We start from the raw sequence: 22,010 nt of genomic DNA on the forward strand, positions 1-22,010 counted from the left end.
AAGATGACGACTTTTGCTCTGTCATACATTGTCCAGAAAGGCAATATATACAAAATAAAATGCAAAAAAAGTGAGTAGAAGTTAGCTGACATGCTAAAGTTTTACTCTGTCCTTTAAAAAAATATTTGCAAAAAAAAAAAAAAAAAAAAAAAAAAATAAAGAAGTAATAATATTTTTTGCTTCAATACGTAGCAGAATAAATTTCCTTTCCAATAATGCATTATTTGTTGTATTTTCTTAAATAATAACGCCGCATATATACGCGAGAAAAAGGAACATAAGTGTTCGGCAGGAGGTCAAGAGGTGTACATCCTACCTGTGAGGAACCTCACACCCAGTGAGCCGAGCAAACCAAGTGAGCACGCACACACCAGCTGTGGCAGGCTTAGCTCCGCCCACTTTTACCCGTCATCCAACACGAATGAAGACTCCCTAAACATTTCTTTTGAGATTACATCGGATGATGGGCAAAGTCGTCATACTGAGGTTAAAGGTTGATAAATGCACAACGACGCAGGTCGTCATTGGTATGTCTATGGGTTAAGTTATAAGAGACCACATTATATCCCTGGCAGTATTTAGATGACAGAAAATACACTATGAATTCACTGCTTAGGCATACATATTGATGGATTACATATTCAACTGTATCATTTACAACGGCTCCAGCATGCTTGCATGCATCAGCCCTGGTCGCCTAATGGCAGCTCTCCATGCTGTTTGATCTCTGGCAACCTCCCTATTCAGTCCCCTATCCCTCATCCCACATCTTTTTTGGTCTGACTCTTGCAACCCCCAACAGACCTGGGATGAAGTCATAGAGTGTGACCACAGGGATACAGGACATGAAAATTTCCACTTGAACAAAACCTTTCACAATCCACTGCTTGTGTAACCCAGGAAGTGTCTACAGCAACAAGGCCTATTTCACATCAATGAGGGAAATGTAGGATATTTTATCATAAACTGTCATTCTATTTAATTTATCTGTATTATGATGCCGCAATCTCTGAGGAAGTGGGCACAAACACACTGCCTTCCTATTGCTTTGTCCTTCTACCATCTGGCTGCTCTCCCTCCACTTCAAACCACTCTCATTCATACACCTCTACATCCCATCCTTCCATCTCAACGTTATTACCACATAATACTCCACCCCTTTCCATGTACCTGGACAGAATCCCTGGAGGTAGTGGGGTGAATGTCCACAAAGAAGTCTGAGGGTAGGTAGCACAGTCCAGACTCATGGTCTGCCAGGAGATATGCAGCCTGTTCATGTTTGAGGCGCAGCTCTACCGTGGTGCTGTGCAGGATGGGGCAGCCGTGGTCCTTGCAACTATACAGGTCCTCAGCACTCATCACCATTGTAGACAGTGGACTGATGGTACAACAACAAAGATTAGTTCAACAAAGGGTTGTATTCTGGTGCTGGAAAGGATGCCTTCAGGTGGTGGCATTGATAAGAGCGGTCGGCTCAACTGTCTTATACAACCATCCTTCAAATGCCCAGATGGAGGATGGTAGACTGTTGGAGAAGGGCAACTTCAGCCTGCACTCCACTGAATTTAAGACAGATAAGCCTTTGCTACAACTACAACTACTGCTACTACTACCACTACTACTACTAGGGTTGTATTCCATGAGATGTCCTTGTCAGCACAGGAGGCTCTCCCAAACACCTCTTTCTTAGTGATTGATGTTGCCTATTACAGTACTATCTATATACCCAGGCTGCTTCCCCCAAGGAAAAGGAGGTAGCCGAGACAGGACGACACACTCCCTATTTACTCTTGCACTCAAACATATTCATTCCAATCTTAGCCCCAAAGGGGAGAAGGGACAGATCCTCACCACACCACACCTCATGAGGATCAACTGCGCAGTGCAATCAGTGACATCCGCAGCAGGGCCCGACAGCTGAGTTGATTTACCCCTGCCACATCATAATAGACCCATCCCCTTACCCACACCTGACCTGATCAGTTGATCAGACCAAATGAAGGAGAATATCCCCTCAGGGCTGCATCATCATTTATTCATTCACAATTTCTCTCTATTTATTTCTGTCACACACAGCCACTGTTCCTTGCTCAACAGACATCCCTCTCGCATCCAACGCTCTCTTCACACCGTCCATCCATCCTATTCGTGGTCTTCCTCTCAGCCTTACACCTCTCACATCAGATCCAGTTATCTTTTTCACCAATCATTCATCATCCAATCTCTCCATATGCCCAAACCATTACATCACCCTCTGCTCAACTAGATCAGCCATCTCCCACACAACTCCAGTTCTCCTTCGCACTTCATCATTTCTCACTCGATCCATATGCGTCACTCCACACATACTCCTCAGACACCTCATCTCCATTACATTTAAACTTTTCCTCTCTGCTACACCCATATTCCATTTTTCAACCCCATATAATGCAGTCAGTACCACAACACCCTCATACAGCCTTCTTTTTACATCCATTCTAAGCAAATGACATCTAAACATTTTTTTCATTCCTTCCAGCACCTTTCCTACTTCATTCATTCTAAACTTCACTTCTGCATCTATTCTTCCTTCCACAGCAACATGTGACTCTAAATACTTAAAACACTCTACCTCCTCAAGCAACTCACCACTCACAACTATATTCATCCTCCTACCATCTACCAACCTCGTACACTTCATCACTTTACTCTTATTCTCATTTACTTTCAATTTCCTCCTTTCACACACCCTTCCAAACTCCTCTACCAACTGCCTCAATCTCTCCTCAGAATCAGCCACCTGTGTAGTAGCATTCACAAACAGCAGCTGATTCAGATTCCACTCTCTACCATCAGCATTCACCAGACTCAGTCCTCCACCTAACACTCTTGCATTCACCTCCCTTACAATGCCATCCATATACATATTAAACAACCAAGGTGACATCACACATCCCTGCTGCAGCCTCACTCTGACGGGAAACCAATCACTCACATTATTTCCCACTCTTACACACGCTCTACTATTTACATAAAAACTTTTCATTCCTTTTAGCAACCTACCATCAAGTCATACAATCTTAAAACAGTCCACAAGACCTCTCTATCAATTCTATCATATGCTTTCTCTAAATCCATGAGCACCCAAAACACACCCTTATCTTTTGCTACATACTTTTCACACACCTGTCTCACAGCAAGCACATGATCCATGCATCCCCTCCCTCCCCTAAAGCCACACTGCTCATCACCAATCACTCCCTCTGTACCCTCTCTAACTCTCTTAACCCCTGAAGTACTAACAGGATCGATCGATCCTTTACCAGAATTTCGATTGATGCCTAATAGAATATATTAAAGACCCTTCGTAAAAAACTGTGGACACTAGGCTTCGGCCCGATTGTGACTTATATCGATGCAAACCAATGAGAACTAAGTCCTGAGTAGGGAGGGGGGAGGATTTGGGCCCCTACCCATGGTAGGGGGGGGTGATTCCCCCACCACCCTCTTGCCACCTTCCTCTACCCCAATACCTTTGTTCCCTTTCCCCCTCCCTCTCCTCTGACCACCTCTTGTTCCCTCCCACCCCCCACCCCACCATCCTCCATCATGCCACCGTGGTTCCCCCCCCCCCCATTTTCTGCCCTCCCTGGGAAGGGTTATATCCTCCCTACTCACCCTCCACACCCCTGTACTCCCTCTCTGCCTTTCCTCTTTGTCTTGTGGTGTCTGTTTCCCACCTCTATACCCTCGTACCACCCCTCCAGGCCTCTCCCCAGCCCCACCCCCACCCCCTGTAGTATGCCGTCAGCTTACATCTCCCCTTCCCCCCACCTAGAGTATTATACGTCTATCTATCTATCTATCTATAGCCCGACGCCCTAATCCCGCAAAGGGTGGCCGCAGACAAAACGCCTCCAAGTCACTCTGTCACCCACCATTTGACTACCCTCCCCCCAACTCACCCCCCCCTCCCTCATATACGTCATTGTTACTATTCATGTCGCGTGTTTTCATTCAATACCAGATTATTGTTTGTGTAATTGCATACACTGATGCACGAGACACAGAATGTGTGTTTTTTTATGTTTTTATGGTACATTCACCTTTCATGTAAATGTTAGTAATGGTTGTTTTTTATAATAATAAATTGTGTACTGTATTTGTGTGTTTGTCTTTCTCCTACACCATTATCAATATTTTGCATGCCAGCCTATTACAGTTTTTAAAAAATTATCTTGTAAGATGCTTATATTTCTTGCACTTTAACATACAATGCAAAAATAACATACAAGAATATATAAACATATCGCATTAGAAAAAAAAAAACTTGTATGGCAGACGAACCACAAAACCTACCTGACAATAATACCTTATGTGGCTTCGGAGAGTTTGTACCGCCTCCTCCTGAGCATTTTTTTTTTTTTTCACATTACATTTCAATATCCTCTTGCATGTCAATAATAACATTATATATAAACATGCATGAGAATGCTATGGTGCAATATGCAAAATAAATCACTGGAGAAGTGGTACTACGAAGTCTTTCAAAACACCTACAGTAAACAGGCCACAGTACCAGCATATCATTAACCCCTTCCTATTACTACAGCATATTCAGCTGATGACAGCATCCTAGAGAATGGCTTACTGAAGGATATATCTAACCCCTTGCCTTTGATGTCTCTCCAGAACTGAATACAACCATCCTTTAAGATAAAGAGAAATAATAAAATACTGTACACCACTGCAATGATGGACTTAACTGCTGAAACTGAACACAGTGAATGAGAGTAAACGAAGATCAGCAAAATGCTGTACGACAACAGATCAACTGAAAGCTGAACAAAGTTAACATCATGCCACAGTGTTCTGACACAAAAATTGCTTTGATACCAGAAACTCTATGTTACAGGTGTATCTATCTATCCATCTATCTATTTATAGACAGATAGATACAGATAGATAGACAGACATAGCCCTATGAGGATAAAGTAGCCTGGAGATGATTCTGTCACAGGCATCTCCTGTCCAAGAGTCCCACAAGGGTCCAAGAGTCCCACAAGGGAACATGCATTGGAGATGATGACAAACACTTTTATTTTGGTATTTTCTCTATGCAGGAAACAGGTAGTAAACATTCTACAGGCTGATAACAATGTACAAGATCTATATAATGATGCACATAAAGGCAAGCTGGGGCTAACGAGAATGAACCACAGGAACAAGTGTGAAAAAATGAACATTTATATGAACTACTTAATTATCTCTAGTGTACTGGAGCATTAATGAAGCTGAATAAGGAAGTGTTTAAAACCTGCCACACCAATTAAAACAACAAATAAAAGCATTCTTGAGTCAATTATGTATACTGGGAAATTACTATATTATGTGAAACTCCTAAAAAGACTAAGTGCTTTTACCTCAAGACAAAAGGGATCAAAGCACTGAAACTTAGTGCTGACTTCTCAACAACTTTATAATAAAACATGAGCATCTTTAAAATTAGTGCAAAATCAACAACTTAATAACAAAACAATGAATCATCACTATCATCATCATCACCAAACTCCTGACCTTTTACTCCAACCTATGGATAAGATGTGGCAGGACCCTGAGAACAAGGAAGGAAAATGTACAAAAGTGGGAGACCTGCAGGTACCAACAGCATGCTCAGTGAAACAGGCCAAACACTCATTCACACAACATTCAAGTCCCTGGAATCCTGACTCCAACTCGAAAGTTTAACCATGAATATATGTTTATTTTCTTAACAGATGTGCTTCCCATACACCTGCCAGATAGTTAACAAAAGGTATCAATTATGAAGATAAAAAATGGAAAAGCCAAGACCTTTTCACCTGCTCCTCTGTATAAATTCACACACAGTCCCCTGTTGATTCCCTAGCTTCAAATTAAGTATATATTCACAGACGTGTATAATCATATCAAATAATGACTTGTATAATTTGCTGTAACAGCTGTATCTTCTGCATGTATAATCATCATCCAAATCTCAACTTCTCACTTAAAGATGGAGTGACAGCTTTAATTCATGTTATGCCAGTGGAAAGGTGTTCTGTTATTACTTTCCCTAGTATCAAACAGTGCAATGATGTGTTCCAGTGAGTCACAATCAACTTGAACTGGTGCAGATATGATAACAGATAACAACAAACATGCAAAGTCATCTAACTGGAAACAAGGTTCATTATTAAGAGTATAACCTCATTTCATCTGACTAATCTGGGGAAGAATGACTGTTATAAAAGCAAAGTCTAATATAATCAAGATTTCTCATGCTACAGTCTCATATTTTTGGAGAAAGTCCAGAGCAAGTATGTGGGTCAAAGACATTGTGGAGTTAAATACTCTGCTGTTTTTACTGTTGTTCAGTAGCCCCAGTCTGCCTAGCTGGGAAGACCCATCATACACAGGCAAGCAACCACCCCTGCAGGACTGTCTCACGCAATGAACCAATTTTCCCTTGCGGTAGACAGCATCTCACCATAGTAGTGAGGCATGAGAAAGAGTGTGGAGGTTTGGTTCCTGGATGAACGTTGCATTTGTCCTCCCCACCCAGTTAACAGGGGCACCATATCACCCCAAGTTAAACCCTGCTGGGCTGATTCTTTGTAAGCAGTTTACCTTCCTTCAGTCACTGTTTTATAGCCAATTTAAATTGTACCTCATATGAGGCTTGCACTGGAGCTGTGCAGACCTTCATTGTGCATCATATGAGGTCTGCAGCCTGGCAAGGGTTGAATATGTGCAATATACAAATGTGGTGCTAGACACAGTTATCACACAGTCAACACTGCAGAACAATTTACCACATGTATGTCTGTTAATAAAGTTTAAAAAAAAATCACAAAGCACTGGCTTCTCCAGACTTTTACTTACCTTTTTTTTTTTAAGCTAAATAAAACTGAATTTGATGTAAGAAATGAAAATCCAGCAAAATGAAAGTGTCTACTAGAATCAAACGTCTGATATGGCAAGGTCCATTATAACGTAATTATGGCTACTGGATGATGAAAAGAGGAAAATATGTAACACTGCACAATGGCAAACAGTGCAGTACCTGACACAAGCAAATCTTCAGAGGTTCTGTCATGCATACACAGAAGAAAATGACAAAATAAAGCTACATTTATAAATGCAATTTACTGGTAAATGCTTCAGTTTTATAACCTCTTCAGTAGTGGCATCAGTCATCAGTTTAAGAATTTGGTGGCAGCAAAAATAAATTATAAACAATACTATTATGCCAATGGGTTAATAGGGTTCTCTTTAACCACCTGAACCTTCTTGTAAAACTGACAAATTTCTATTTGCTCAGACGAAGTTGCATCCATGGTGCCACCTCTCCATGCCTTCCCTTGCGTTACACAGGCAACTGGCTGCATTCATGACTGGAATGTCACTCAGCCATATTGCAGAACTTCGCATTCTTTCATTCCCCGAACTGCATCTCTCTGGAACTCGTTTCCCCAGAGTTGTTTCCCTCCAAACTTCAACCTACTGCTGTTCAAGTCTAACTGTTACAGATATTTTATGAACTGAGGACACCAGTAATCTGGTGCATGGATTTTTTTTTATTCATTTGTTTTTCCTTCCTTTGTTCTGTTAAAAAAAAAAAAATCCTGCTACTGAGAAATTTTAGTCAGTGCAGTGGAGATCTGTCATAGCTATCCACCACCACCATCCACTGCCAAACACCTTAATCTCATAAAGGGTGGCCACAGAGGAGTCGCCTCCATGTTGCCCTGTCCTCGGTAATTTTGTTGCCCTCCTCCCAGGTCACACCCCTCTCTCTCACATACCACTCCACTCCATCCCTCCATCTTATCCTCGGCCTCCCCTCCTTCTTTCCCCCTCTACCTCACTCACATACGCTCTCCTTGTCAGTCTCTCACTCTCCATCCTCTCCACATGGCCAAACCACCTTAATGTATTTCTCCAAACACTTTCTATCACATTCACATCCACACCACGACACTCCTTCACTTCCTCATTTGTCAGTCTGTCCCTCCATGTAACTCCACATGCTCCTCTCAAATAACTCATTCCCTACCAATTTACCCCTTTAACATGGGATTCTATGGTACACTTTGCACAATTTCATTTCCACGGAAAAAGTAGATGATAAATTAACTGTGTAACTGAAGGGGTCACTGTATATGGTTTCTCCTCAGTTGAACAAAATTATTAATGGTGTAGTAAGTTTACTGTATAATAAAAAAAATTAATGAATTGAAAGTATTAGGTTATAAACTGGAGCTACTGAATCTAACTTAAGTTTTTACAGTACTGTTCAGTACAACAGACAAAGCTAATGCTTGGTGCAAGGCAAGGTGAAGCAGACATAGTAAACAAAAACATACTGTATCATTTTACTCACGCTATAATCATGAATTGGTCGCTATAAAGAGAAAAATAGATGATACTGTATGAAGATGATACTACCAGTTGTTCTTACGCCAACTAATATTACATATGATATGCAATATTTTTACACACTACATGTGTATAATCTATCTATCTATCAATTGCCAGAAGTTTTTCTTTTAATAACTCTGGAAACTTTCTTTGGTATGAAGCATGATAATGTACACACGATAAAAAGAGTATTGGTGCACATTTGGCCCAAAACAATTTGATGCCATGGACAATGGACTCTAGAAATGTCTGATGATTTTCCCCCCTTTTTCCCCCCTTGCTGTCAAACATGCTTACATAATTATGTCACAGATAGGTTTCATATGACAATTTATGGTTGATATTGTTATTGGAGGCATATTCAGATGAAAATCAATTAGTTTACCAAGTACTACACAAGCTATACTGATCCTTTCAGATGGCATCATACCCCTCCTGAACGATACTTTTTTTACTGTGTATACATAAACTGACTAACACTAAAGTCACTATTACACTGCTTATAGAGTATATTGTGAACTGAGCAAATGAGCTCACATAAAAAAGGTTTTACGAATAGTATATCCCTAAAATTATCAGTAATCCAAGAAATGTATTAAAAGGAACTACAGTATATAAGTAACTTCAAACCTAAACCTGCATCTAGATATGGTAGGTTCTCATGTAGCTTTCCCTCAACCAAAACTGAAGGAAGACAACATGACACTAATACTAAGTTAATACAAGGCCAATAACTTACTGAAACCACTGGAAACTGGAGTCCCTACTTTTGAGGCGTTCCTCCACGTTGAGAGAGAACAGACTGACATCCCTCACTGCCACGTGGTACTCTGCCACCCTGACAAAGTTAATGAGAAACAAAGAATGTAACTAGAATACAATGAGGAAATATCCACTCACTGGACTCTATTTCCTGAAGCTCAATGGCAGAGTAAGAAAATACTGTGGCGCTCAATCCTCTCCTTAACAAATCTTTGTGAGCAATATTTTATTCTGTGGTTAAACTCTTGTTGCAGATCACTGGCAGATTAACACAATACAACAGCTCTACATCTTTTCCACATTACTTCTTTGTGATTAGTATGTTCCAGTAACAATTTGCATTCAGGCTGGACAGATAACATGCTTGGGCCAAATTAAAGTGGACAGAGTACAGTGCTGCATAACAGCCACTGAACTAGGCTCTTGAATGTGTACGGAGAGTTATACGAGTTTGCAACAGGGACTTCTAGGCTACTCCATCCAGGAGTGACAGGGAATATATGCCTAGTATGCTGAAACAGTCATCAGGGGATGAATCTGATACATTTATATATTTATATGATGTGTCGACTGATGAGGATGACAGTAATTATGACCCTTAGGAAAGTACAGCGATGAGTCCCCTAGCAACAATGGTGGGAGTTCAGATACACTTTCTGCAACGAATGGGTAATGGTCTTCCTGCTCCAGTGCTATCACAGAGGACTTCACTCTACTCTAAGATCCATTTGGTTGATGTCAACACAGATGCCTATATGATCTGAAAAATATACATCGGTGTTCACTTCACATTTTTTTCTTTTTTTAAGTGGATTTATCTTCCATCCTTCTTTCCTTCCATCCTCTTCTGTCTATCTTTCCTTCATTCTTTCCTTGTCCTTCTGCCTATGGGTGACTTTACACTCCCTCTTCTGTCTTTCGTTCCTTCATTCTTTCCTCTTCCTTCTGCCTGCGGGTGACTCTACAAGAGTGACAAGCCAAATGGCTTCATGTACACCAGGAAACCATTTACTATGCTGGGTGGTAACCATATAACCAAATTTTGGCACCTGGTGGTTTAGTGGGTAATTACGGCTCTCCAGTCGGATTGAGCCTGTGTAGGTTTATATCCAAAGGATGGTGGGGTTTATTGCTCATGTAATGCCACTCACGGATGAGAAAGGCTGGTCACTCTTATCTTAAATGTCAGGACCAACTTGCCTAGCCTCGGCTGGGCTCCTACGCTCCTCATGGGGCAACGTAGGATTGGATGATGAATGATGAAAAGGATTTATGTACTATGTTAATATGTTTAACACCAATGAAAAAGAATCATTGCAGGTATTTGGACCAAAGGTCAATTATTTTTCTTCAATAAGGGTTATGTGACTCCTTATATAAAATTTGGGTATGACAGCGTAGGGGAAAAAAAAAAAAAAAAAAAAAAAAAAAAATTAGCAATATTTACAATGCCACCACCACCCTCCTGAATGAGCAAAACCCTCCTGGTCTGCAGGCAGAACACTTTGTTTATTCAGCAGCCAACATGGTAACAAGAAAGGTTAATATAAACTATAAAACTGACAATAACATATCATACTTCAACCTCTGCTCTGAGGAACTAAGATGTTCAGCTCCATTCTCTGCATCTCAGATCATCTTACACAGTTCTCACAAATATTTATAATGCAGACACAAATAACGTTACTTTCATGAGATACAATATTAAGTATGGCATATGCTCCAAGATTATGGATGCAATTAGATAAATAACTCTGACCACAGCAAATGAACCCAGAATAAAGAACAGCATAGGATTTAAATTATCAGCACTTTCACACTTAAAAAGCTCTATGCAATTAACCTTAAATGAGTAGTGTCTGCTAAGTACAGTTATATACAGAACAGAGGTAATCTTCACTTTTCAACAAACCAGCCACTGCACTAATAAGTGTCAACCATAACTGTTGTTATACAAACATGCCATTGCATCTACAACTGTCAATCTTCTTCACTACTTTTATATAAACCAGCCATTAAACTAACAAACAATAATCTTCACTGCTCTTATACAAACCATCCACTACTAATGACTGTCAATTTTCACTACTCTTACACAAACATGCCACTAGACTAACAATCTTCACTGCTCTTACACAAATCAGCCACTGCAATAAGACTATAAACCTTCACTACTCATATATATATGACAAATATGACACTGTACTACCATCCATCCCTCTTCACTATTGTTGTTGTTGCTGCTGAGTAACCCCAGACAGTCTAATTGAGCAGACCTATAAAACGCAGGCAAACAACTGCCCCTCTAAGGCCATGCCGACCAGTGAATCACTGTTCCCTTGAGGCAGACAGTGCCTCACTACAATGAGGTGCAGGGAAGAGCTTGAAGGTTGGTTCCTGGATGGACACCACATTTGCGTCTCTTGATCCAGTTAAAAGAGGCACCACTGTAGGCTCCGTATCACCCCATTATTTGGTTATGTGGTTACCATCCATGTTGTAAATGGTTTCCTGGGTTACAGAAAACCATTAGGCTTATCACTTAGTGTAGGGCCACCCCAAATGGAAAAAAGAGTAATAAAACATGACAGGAAGAATGGGAGAAGAAGAAAGGGAGGAGGGCAGACACAGAATATGAATGCTAAGGGTGAAGGAAGTAGTGGGTAGCACTACATCAAATGAGTGGATGATACTACATCAAGTGAGTGGATGATGGTCACCACCACCTACCAACAACTTCCCTGTTATACAAACAAATCAGTGTACTAACTTGCTGGGTGGGAAAGCAGAGAGTGGTTCAGCAGGGCGTTGGTGTGGTGCAGGGAAGGCGTTGGATATTGATATCTGCCCCAGGTGCGCCACCAGAACGTCTGGACAGTTGAGGGACTCAGGCAGAACAACCACAGGGGTCTCAAGGATGACATCAAGGCTGCACACCACAAAGAAAGAACCAATATTTTACTTGTATTGACAGGTTTTACGATTCTGAGAAAATATTCTTAAATACTGTATAGTGCAATAAATGCTTACTTCACTTATCCAAACTTTGCGCATCTTCCTCGAAACATTTATTTTTACTTTCCATCCCCCCTTTTTCAAAATAATCATTATCTCCATCTCTATTCCCACCTAAAACACTGGGAGCAGCAGATCCAGAAACAATGAAATAAAAAGTATAAAAAGTGAGAACCGCTGTATCTGTACCGTGTCTAACATTACGAGTCATAAAACTGTTCTCACATTAATCAGCTACACCCGGGAAAATACTGATATACTACGTTGCGGTTTATACTGATCGATTCTTTAGTACAATAAAACTATACAACTGTGACACATGAAAGCTGGATACCTTTATATTTCAGCAAAAAAATGATTGTTCATTTTAACTAAGTGGAGATTTTTATAATTTTGTAGCTTATTTCCTGTAGCACATCTGTAGCTCAACGGCAGAATAAGACAACCCTGCTGCTCTACAGCCTTTCCATAGCACTTCTTCACAAATATCATCATATTTTAATATCAAATGCTCATGACAACATTCATGATGGAGTGATGGCAATTTTATGCCTAGTTACAGTCAGTCCCACAATATTCCTAATGAAATGTATGGGCCAGGGTGAGGCTACTTTAGTTTAGAACATTTGTTGTTGTTGCAACCCCAGGAACTAGGCTATATCCCTGTTGGCATTCGTTGTTTAAAACAAAAAAAAACTCCAGCTATCTACGAAATTTGATTAAAAAACAATGTGGGGCACAAAACAGTCACTTATATTAGTGGTTTACTTAAACCACTGAGCCACCATAAATCAGTTACGATATTTAGAACCAATATTACATATCCAAAAAATAAGGTAGTGGTATGTACTACTGTACTCTTTTTCTTGTAGCAGTACTATTATACTGAGAGTGCAAGGTCTGAAATATTATCTAACAAGCTTTATAATGTACCCCTACACTGCAATAACAGTGACATACTTGAGTGAGAATGGAAGATCTGTAGCACGTTCCTGTGTGGGGCTGAAGTGTGATCCTGACACAGATGCTGGTGGGGCGGGCAGGTTGAGGGTGTCTGTGGAACGCGACGCACTGAGGCGTCGGGTCTGGTGACGTGGTGACGACTCCCACTGGTTGCTTGACAGCCCAGCAAATGACTCAATCCTTATTGCACAAATGAGGGATATAATGTATTAAAGTCATTATCATCATCATCATCCTATCCTTATTACACAATCACCATCAACATCCCAGCTCTATCAGACTATTTCATCATAACCACATTTCAGCACTCTGATAATCCTAACATTATTTCATCATCACCAACACAATCCTCCTAACGTTAGTTCATATTACCATAATGCTATTTCATCATCATGAACTTTAACATACACTCAATCCTCGTAAATCGCGTGTTCATAAATCACGGATTTGTAAATCACGGCTAGGTGGCCGTCAGACTGCTGGCAACCTTAAATCACGTTAAGTCACGAAAATCGCGGATCTAGGCACCCAAGTGGGCCTTTTCTGAAGAGAACCATAAACCGCGGCATTCAAACTGAAAATCGCGACCCAACAACCAATCACCGCGCGTCCCTGGTGGCCTATGTGCCTACTAATGCCGCCATGTTGTTGTTGTTCTTGTCCCGCCAGTCCGCACACTACAGACCGTCGCCGTGGAGTACAAGAGTTACCTGCCTTTTTTGTGCAACTTCCTCCCACCTCCTACCTGCCATGACCCCTCCTGACCCCCCAATGAAGCGCTCTAAACAGTATGGCATCAAGAAGCTGCCGCAGTTGTCGTACAGTCAACATTTGGAGCTCATTTGTCGTGCTGAGAGGGGAGAGAAGTTTTCAAAATCTGGTGAAAGAGTTTGGGAAGAACAAGTACTGAGAGGTTCTAAGTTCTTCCCAACACCACCCCACTCCATTCACTTAAGCAATTTCATCATAGGATTAAGGTGAGATCCCTTAATACATGCACTGAATATTCCTAAATTTGTATGATTGTGTTTGATGGTGCCTAGACAGGTGTAGGTAGGGTGCTGTGGGGGCGAGTTGGCCAAAGTCCAGACCCAAATTAATCTTGCACATAAGATTTATTATTCATAAATCACGTCAGTGGTCCAGACCCAAATTGCCGCGATTTACGAGGATTGAGTGTATTCCTACTTAAAAGTAGGACCTGTACAATCTAAACACACAATAAACAGGGTACCTCAAGTTCTTTATCACTAAGTAGGACAGTTTTTTTCAGGAAAAGGCAACTGGTAAATCAATGCATATGGAGGGGTGAGGGTTATGGTGTGGGAGGAAAGATTATGAAGGTAGCTTGACTAAAATCAGCCTGAAGAATTTCTTTCACTGCCATCATCATCATCATCTTCATCCTATTTCATACTAAAACAGGGGATGGGAGTTTCCAGAAATAAGATCAAGGCTATTTCATTCAATCTGGGTGACAACACAGTGTGAATGGGATTTGTATGTCATTTCATTTTTTTTTTTATGAGTCAGAGTATTTCAATAAATTTAGGTGCCTTAATGATGAACGACTGGATGAGTGGCCAGTTTCACTGGATACTGTCAGTAACTGTACTACTATACTTCTACAAGAGGGAGAACAGTTGCACAGCATAGTTTAATGTGCACTGCCAATGACTGATGCTTTTCATTATTTCTGGGGTCATACCATACCAATTCCATTTAGTAGCAATAAAGAAAATGGCTGGTTATGGTGGTGGTGGTGGTGATTATGATGATGATGATGATAATGAGTTACAGGGTGCACTATATAGTATCTAACAATGCATGGGACTGTGGTCTGACACACACCTCTTACTAACAAGCCCCATAGCCATTTCTGTAGCAGCGTGTTTGATGGATGATGCCACAACTGCCATGTAACGCTTGAATTCTGTGGCACAGGACCGCAGCTCGTGAAGGAAGTGTGGGGAGTGGGTGTAGCAGACTGAGGCCAAACGCAGCTTCAGGGTTAAATTCTCAGTGTCGTTGCTCTGACAACGTTCATCTCTAGATACTGAAGAAATGGAAAAATGAAAAAGAGGATTTAAAGGATGAAGAGAGGGAAACAGCAAAATTAGAAAGGATAACAGTATGTTACAACCTTGGTCACTGACAAAAATTTAAACAGCAATTCAATTTGGTGGTGGAGAATAAAATTCTTTAGGAGTAACCAAAACGTTCTTACATACGGTACAGTGTCAGCCTGAAAATGGTTAATGATTTGTGAATTCCTAATTACAAGGGAACAAAAATTAAAAGTTAACGATTCATGGAAAGCAAGATGTGGTGTACATACAAGGAGTGGTTGCTGTGGAGAACGCCAAGGGTCGAATGACAGTGAAGCTGAATGCTCGTACGGGATCATCAGTGCCGACGTAACTTCAATACACATCGCTGTTCAGTCGCGAGAACAAGTCCTGTACACCACAGGGGTAAATATGAGAAAAGATCTGGCAATGTCAACCAATTGTATGTGTATACTGTACTGTACACACACTGTCACAGCAGCCACTGCATATGAACTACCTCCCTTATAGATAAGATGAAATGTTGCCTCCCTTGCATTACTCTATATATTAAGTATGGTATTTTTAAGGGCAAATGTTTAGACTATGTTGCATCTATTGTGCCACCTCTCCATGCCCCTCTCCCCATGCTACACAGGCATCTGGTAATGCTCACAACTTGACTGTCACACTGGCATATTGCAGAACTTCTGTCAATCACAATTTATTTATTTCCTGAACTGGTACTCTTTGGAACTTGCTTCCCTGGACTAGTTTCCCCCCAAACTTCAACCTACAGCAGCTCAAGCCCAACTGTTACAGATTTTTTGTGACTGGAGGAGATCTGTAATCTGATGTGCGGATTTCCCTCCCCCCCCCTCCCTCTGTACATCTTCTATATATGAAAAAAATCTATCACAAAAAATGGGAAAAAGGAAGAGATATACAGTAATTCACTACCAAATCTGAGTGCCATAATTTATATTTATATCCAAGTCTTAATTGCCCATAATAAATTTACATATTAGATGAATCGAATCACATTCACCACTGCTATGTTCTTAAAATACATTCCTTTTAACTGTTCCCTATTTTTCTTCTATACATTACCATTTTTCCACTCTATCCCTTCAATCTTCACAGTAATAATTGTACTCATTGCCAAATTTCTACACCTCTCTCCAAACAATGTTTCATATTTTCAATGCATCTTATACCTACATTCACTTTTCTTCCCAAATCATGCAATATTTTGTTCTCTTTACTCATTTCTTCCCATGCTTTTCTGCTTCCTACCCATGCCAATCTCTGCAGTCCACATGTATTCCTGACATCCCATTTCCACTAGTCCCAGTTTAACTAGTCATAATAATACCAGTAAGTCCTTCATCACTAAAACACCGTACTATAATGTGTGCAGGTTAATGTGCTACTTTATGTGAAACACCTTTAAGTGAGACTTGCATTAGGTTTATGACTAAGGTGTTAAAAACATAAAAACACTCCTTCCTGACTTTAAAATACCTTTATACTGAATAAGACGCACTTTAGGCAAAAGGGTGGCAGTAATTAATCAGCTACTTAAGGGGAGGGGACGCTAGCAGGGACCGATTTTCGACTGACAAAGGCATTTTGTGAAAGTTACCCCATAAAAAAACTCCGAGTATCACATGTTCTCTGTAAAAATTTGGCAGCCGTACGACAATTCTTTCCCCTTCAAAAAAACTATTTTGTAATTCCAATTTTGCAGTTACTTCCCTGCAGAAATCTCTGTTTTCTATGTAATGTATAATATGACCACTTTCTTCCATTTTTTTTTTTTTCTGCAAAAATTATGTCATACATCTGGCAATGGAAGTGTGAGTGTGTGGAGAGTGGCAGTGAGGTTGGAAAGGCCAAAAATGCTATGACACTGGGAGGGGTGAGATATCACAGCCTTGATCTCAACCTGTTCTCAGTCTGCGCTAATCTTGGCCATTTCTCATCATTTTTGCACACTTTTTGAAGATGGGGCAACCATCTAAGAGCTACTGCAACATCAGAAAGCAGCAGAGAAGAATTTGACGCAATTTTGAGGGGAGAAAAACGCGTTGGAAGTAGCAATTCTTTCTCCACCATTGCCACCTCCCCCCCCATGCCACCTTACCTGACCACCCGCAACCTTCTACATCTTTTTCTCCAACTTCGTCTTCTCCAACACCCTCCACCTCTTCATAATCATCCCTAATCCTAACTCATAAAATAAAAAAAAAGTACCTAATTTGTTTCTAATTGTACAGACACTGCAAGTCAACAGAAAACGAGTGCTGTCTCGGAACTAAACTTATTGTCCTTTGGAGTGATGTAACTCCATTAGTTTTGAACATAAAACAAAAAGCATAATACCTACAAAAAGAGGAATGAAAGGGGAACATTTTGTGCATGTATTTTTGTCAGAAACTAACAAACATAACTGTAACGATTTTTTCAAATGGCAAAGAGGGGGTAAAAATTGGGATAAATACAGAGGCATTTTGGGAATTTTTTTGTTTAGCAATGGTGAAGAATATTAAAAAACTGTTAGGGCAATTTATCAATGAGGGTTTTATTAGTAAAACTACCAAATATCATAAATATCAAATGAACACACATTCCCTGGTTTCCCATTTCTCGTGTCTTTTTTTTATACATCTTATGCATATATTATTTTTTTCTGTAAAAACTAATCAATCCAATTTACTCAAACTTTGGAATCTTATTGCTCATATAAAGTACCAAAACATATAAAAAAAATCAGACAAATCTAATAAAAACAAATGTACCTTAATAGGTAACAACCGTCTGCTCCCCATAATAATGAAGGAACTTTAAGCAATCATTAATCATACCAAAGTCTCACATAATCATTACCATCTGATCTTTCTTTACACCTAAGCATGGGGTAAGATAATGTCCATAAAACAAGCAAAATGAAATAAAAAAAGAGGGGGAAAATATCAAAAGCATGCCAAGAGAAATGAGCCAGATATTCATTCCTACTAGTCCCCCAAATCCTGGTTCATGCCATAAGCCAAACCATCTGCACTTTTTTTGTTTTTTTTTTGTTAACCTTCTTTCAGGATGCATTCCACATACATCTGCCAGATACAGTAGCCCACTGACTTTCATATTAATATGTGCGCAAAATCCTGGTCATGTCCTATATATAATTATGGGTACTGGTGGTGTACTTATTGGTGGTATTGTACTAATAGTATTTGTTGTAGCTCCAGATTCATCTGAACATGAACCTGGTAGACTGCAGGCTGATGATGCTCCCCTCCTGTAGTCCACCATCCCCCTTTTATTGGATAAGGAGTATCTATGGGGCATCTGTGCACGTGGGCAGTGGAGCCACCCAGTTTTATCAGTGCCACCATGTCCACATGGAGGTGGCTTTCCCCAACACTACACTACCTGTGATCGCTCTACAATGGGGTCCTGCCCGACGCTGATAATACACTGGTGCTTGTTACCCTCTGGAGTGATGTCCCGAACCTGGAAGCCTCCCAGTGACCCCTCAACAGTCAGGATGTCTCGCTCTGGAAAGTGCAGAAATGACGTTCAGAAATACAGCGCAGCATGTCCTTGTTATAAGCTGCCCTTTTTACTTACTTTTTTCCCCCTTAAATCCAAAGCAAACTGCAAAATGACTACAAATCAAAGTTCTATAGCTTCCCAAAGAGCTGATCCGCCAGCTTCATCCAATTTACAGTAACAAACTTGTAAAAAAGTTATGATGCTCTGAAACATCCCTGACTTATAATGACCACTGAGTATAAGGTTCACTGCAAGACCAAAGCATCATCATCATCATCATAATCATCACTGTCATCAAAAGCATCATCATAATCAGCACTGTCATCATAACCATCATCATCATCATCACTCAGTGCAGAATCACCTGTAGACAGAAGGAAGAGGAATGAATGAAGGAAAAAAAGACGGAAAAGGAAGGAAGGAAGGAAGGAAAGGGCAGGCACAATTATAATTATTAATATAATTATCATTCATTGTTATAATTATTATCATCCCTACTAAAGGCAATATCATTAAGCCTGGAGAAGACCTTTTATAATGAAGGGAGTTACAACAAGATCAATCAACTCATTTAATATGACAACTAACTGTTTCTTCCTGTTACAACAAAGTACATTTCTGTGCTTAGAAGAGACACATCATAGAGATGAGGCTGGAGGGGAAAAAATAAAATAAAATAAAATACCATAACAAAAAGGTAGATTCTACTTTTGCTATCAGGAGGCCATCTCACACTGAAAACAATGACAACCAAATCCATCTTAGACTCACCAACAGTGGCCTGAATCTTGGCATCTGAGAGCACAGCTGTGCCAACCTTGCGTCCCACCAGGTCCTTGTCCCAGTACGCCCCTCGCAGCAACAGCACTGTCAGCTTGTGGAAGTCAAAGCTCACCTCTGCACGCACTGGTGCTCGCTCAAGCTGCCTACCACTCCCCTCACCCCCACCATCACCCTTGTCTATGGTGGTTGAGCTGGCCTGGGGTACGTCAGAGGGGGTTGGATGCAACTGAAGACCGCTTGAGTATGCTTGTTTTTGTGGCAATAACTGCTGTATAAATCCAACAAGCTCTACTACTGTCTCCTGGTTGGCTGTTTAGAAGAAAGGAGACAAATAGAAAAATAATATGAAAATGTGTTTATCATCATCAGCATCATAATTAACAGCACACTAAATTATGAATATGTCAGATGCACATACAGACCACTTGACTAGGCTTGTTATTGTGGCAACAGATGGAGCATAAACCCACTGAGCTCCACCACCATCTCCTGCTTGGCTTAGAAGAGGGATAGACAAAACTGTAACATAGTTTTACTCTAACTTGGTCTTAAATTACAACTACCCCACCTTGAATGCCAAAGTCTACAAATGCATCAAATTTAAATATTATGCCAGTCATGAAGACGTGTTATGGAAAGGTTGTAGGGAAGCAACACTGTCCTTGTTAGCCACTGAGCTTTGGGAAATAAGCAGCAAAGTTAAGTGACAAAATATAAGTTATTGTGAAAGATCTATACTCATCATTATCAAAATCCTAACCCTACTCCACCCATCCATTAATCAAACCAACACTACCCCATTAGGAATTTTGAGTCTTGAGACTAGGCTATTAAAACCCAGATATCTGAGGTGAGTTGCTTTCCTTTTTACATACCAACCAACCTCTGGAATGTGGAATGTAACTCTCATGGGACACATCTGACTGAAGCACCTTAATTCACTAGACCATTGGATATAAGCTAATTCACTATATCATTACACACCACACAGTCCCACCCACGACCTCCCTGTGTGCAACTGAGAACTGTCTCAAACTCTAATTCCTCACAAAAAATCAGATGAGTAGGATCCTCTGCTGGACATTTAGTGGGTTTGTTTATATGACAAAGCCCTACCCCTGTCACTTGGCTGGCTCTTCAGGTGAGGCAAAAGGAACTGTACAGTATGTAGGAAAAGTATGAGCTATGGTTCCAAACTCCTTGTCTAGTGTTGTCACTTCTATGACACAAAGGAATACATGGGTAGTATCATTTCTCCTCTTTATTATGAAAGATAGTATCATTCCTCCTCTTCATTATGGGGTGTGGTAGAATTCAGAGAACAAGGAAAGTGAAACCATAACACTGGGAAAACCTATCACCAACACGTCCACTGTCCAATAAAACTGACGAGACACTCATTCGCACAACATTCCAGCCTCTGGAATCCTGGCTCTATCTCAAAGGCCTAACAATCTCCACATATTTTGCTTTATTTTCTTCAAAAACACACTTTACATTACTTGCCAGACTGAATCATTACTGTACTTACAAAATGAATGCGTCTATAGTGAGACCCACCAATGATGTCAACTGTGTTAAACTGGACAGTTGCCAGGAGTAATGCCCCGGTGCCTTGCTGTGATGGACACTGTGCCGACACATATGTCACCTCCAGTATAATCAGAGCTTCAGAGTCACGAGTCTCGGAGAACCCACCAGCCCCTCCCACGCCACTGCTAAACATGGGTGATGCGGCATGTGGAGGAGATGGAATGTTACGCGGGTACTGGGGTGGAGACTGGCCTGAAAAGGGAATACAGACGTTTAAAAAGGTTTTGCATACATACATAAAAAGAATTTATTTTATATTAAAAATTTCCAAGGTCTTAGCCATCCATGCACACTATGCCTGTTTTCCACATACTGATGCCTTAATTGTGGTATAAGTACTGAATGTCATGTATATCCAGCACTACTAATTGCAAGAAAAATAATGTATAAAGATACTGAGGTGACTATGTTATTCGCAACAGGATCCTAAACCAACTGTATCTCTAACTTAATATATGGGTGAACTAACTATAGAATTATCAACAGGGTGCCACGTGAAATGGACCACATACCTATCCATTCACCATTCAGGTCTTGAAAATTCATCACTCCATAAGTCAAAGGCAAACCATCCATTTCCAAAATAATTAAACACATAATAAATATCTGTGAGTTTAGCCCTAGATGCAGCATAGGACGAGATAGCATGGCTGATGGTGAGTGGTGAGGTGGGCTTGAAAGGAGGGTTGTTGTGGTCTGGTGAGGCAGGAGACGTTGGTGAACATGGGTCACTGTCCAGGAGGCTGCCACTAACACTATCCATGCTGCAAGACAAGAGAACCAGGCAATAAGACCAACATACCAGCACCGTAAGTCACTGGAAAAATAGGGTTTGTGGAGACTGGTATGCCCTCAGTCTAAGAGGTC

General features: G+C 40.6%; 1 protein-coding gene across 1 annotated transcript in view; it reads right to left on the reverse strand.

Moving 5' to 3' along the window:
- The window catches only part of LOC145389776 (intermembrane lipid transfer protein VPS13D-like), a gene marked incomplete at its 5' end in the record, with an annotated part of 131,135 nt that overhangs the window by 76,279 nt on the left and 32,846 nt on the right, over window positions 1-22,010 (reverse strand). The window contains 11 exon segments of the mRNA XM_080264940.1: window positions 1,171-1,378; window positions 8,384-8,404; window positions 9,161-9,259; window positions 11,954-12,112; window positions 13,159-13,341; window positions 15,013-15,217; window positions 15,500-15,620; window positions 18,645-18,769; window positions 19,539-19,859; window positions 21,111-21,334; window positions 21,761-21,907. Of these exon segments, the coding sequence (XP_080121066.1) occupies window positions 1,171-1,378; window positions 8,384-8,404; window positions 9,161-9,259; window positions 11,954-12,112; window positions 13,159-13,341; window positions 15,013-15,217; window positions 15,500-15,620; window positions 18,645-18,769; window positions 19,539-19,859; window positions 21,111-21,334; window positions 21,761-21,907 (1,813 nt within the window).

Source organism: Coenobita brevimanus, unplaced genomic scaffold (genome assembly GCF_032717465.1).
Source record: "Coenobita brevimanus isolate Jiangsu-jjx unplaced genomic scaffold, ASM3271746v2 jjx.HiC_scaffold_2061, whole genome shotgun sequence".
Taxonomy (NCBI): Eukaryota; Metazoa; Arthropoda; class Malacostraca; order Decapoda; family Coenobitidae; genus Coenobita; species Coenobita brevimanus.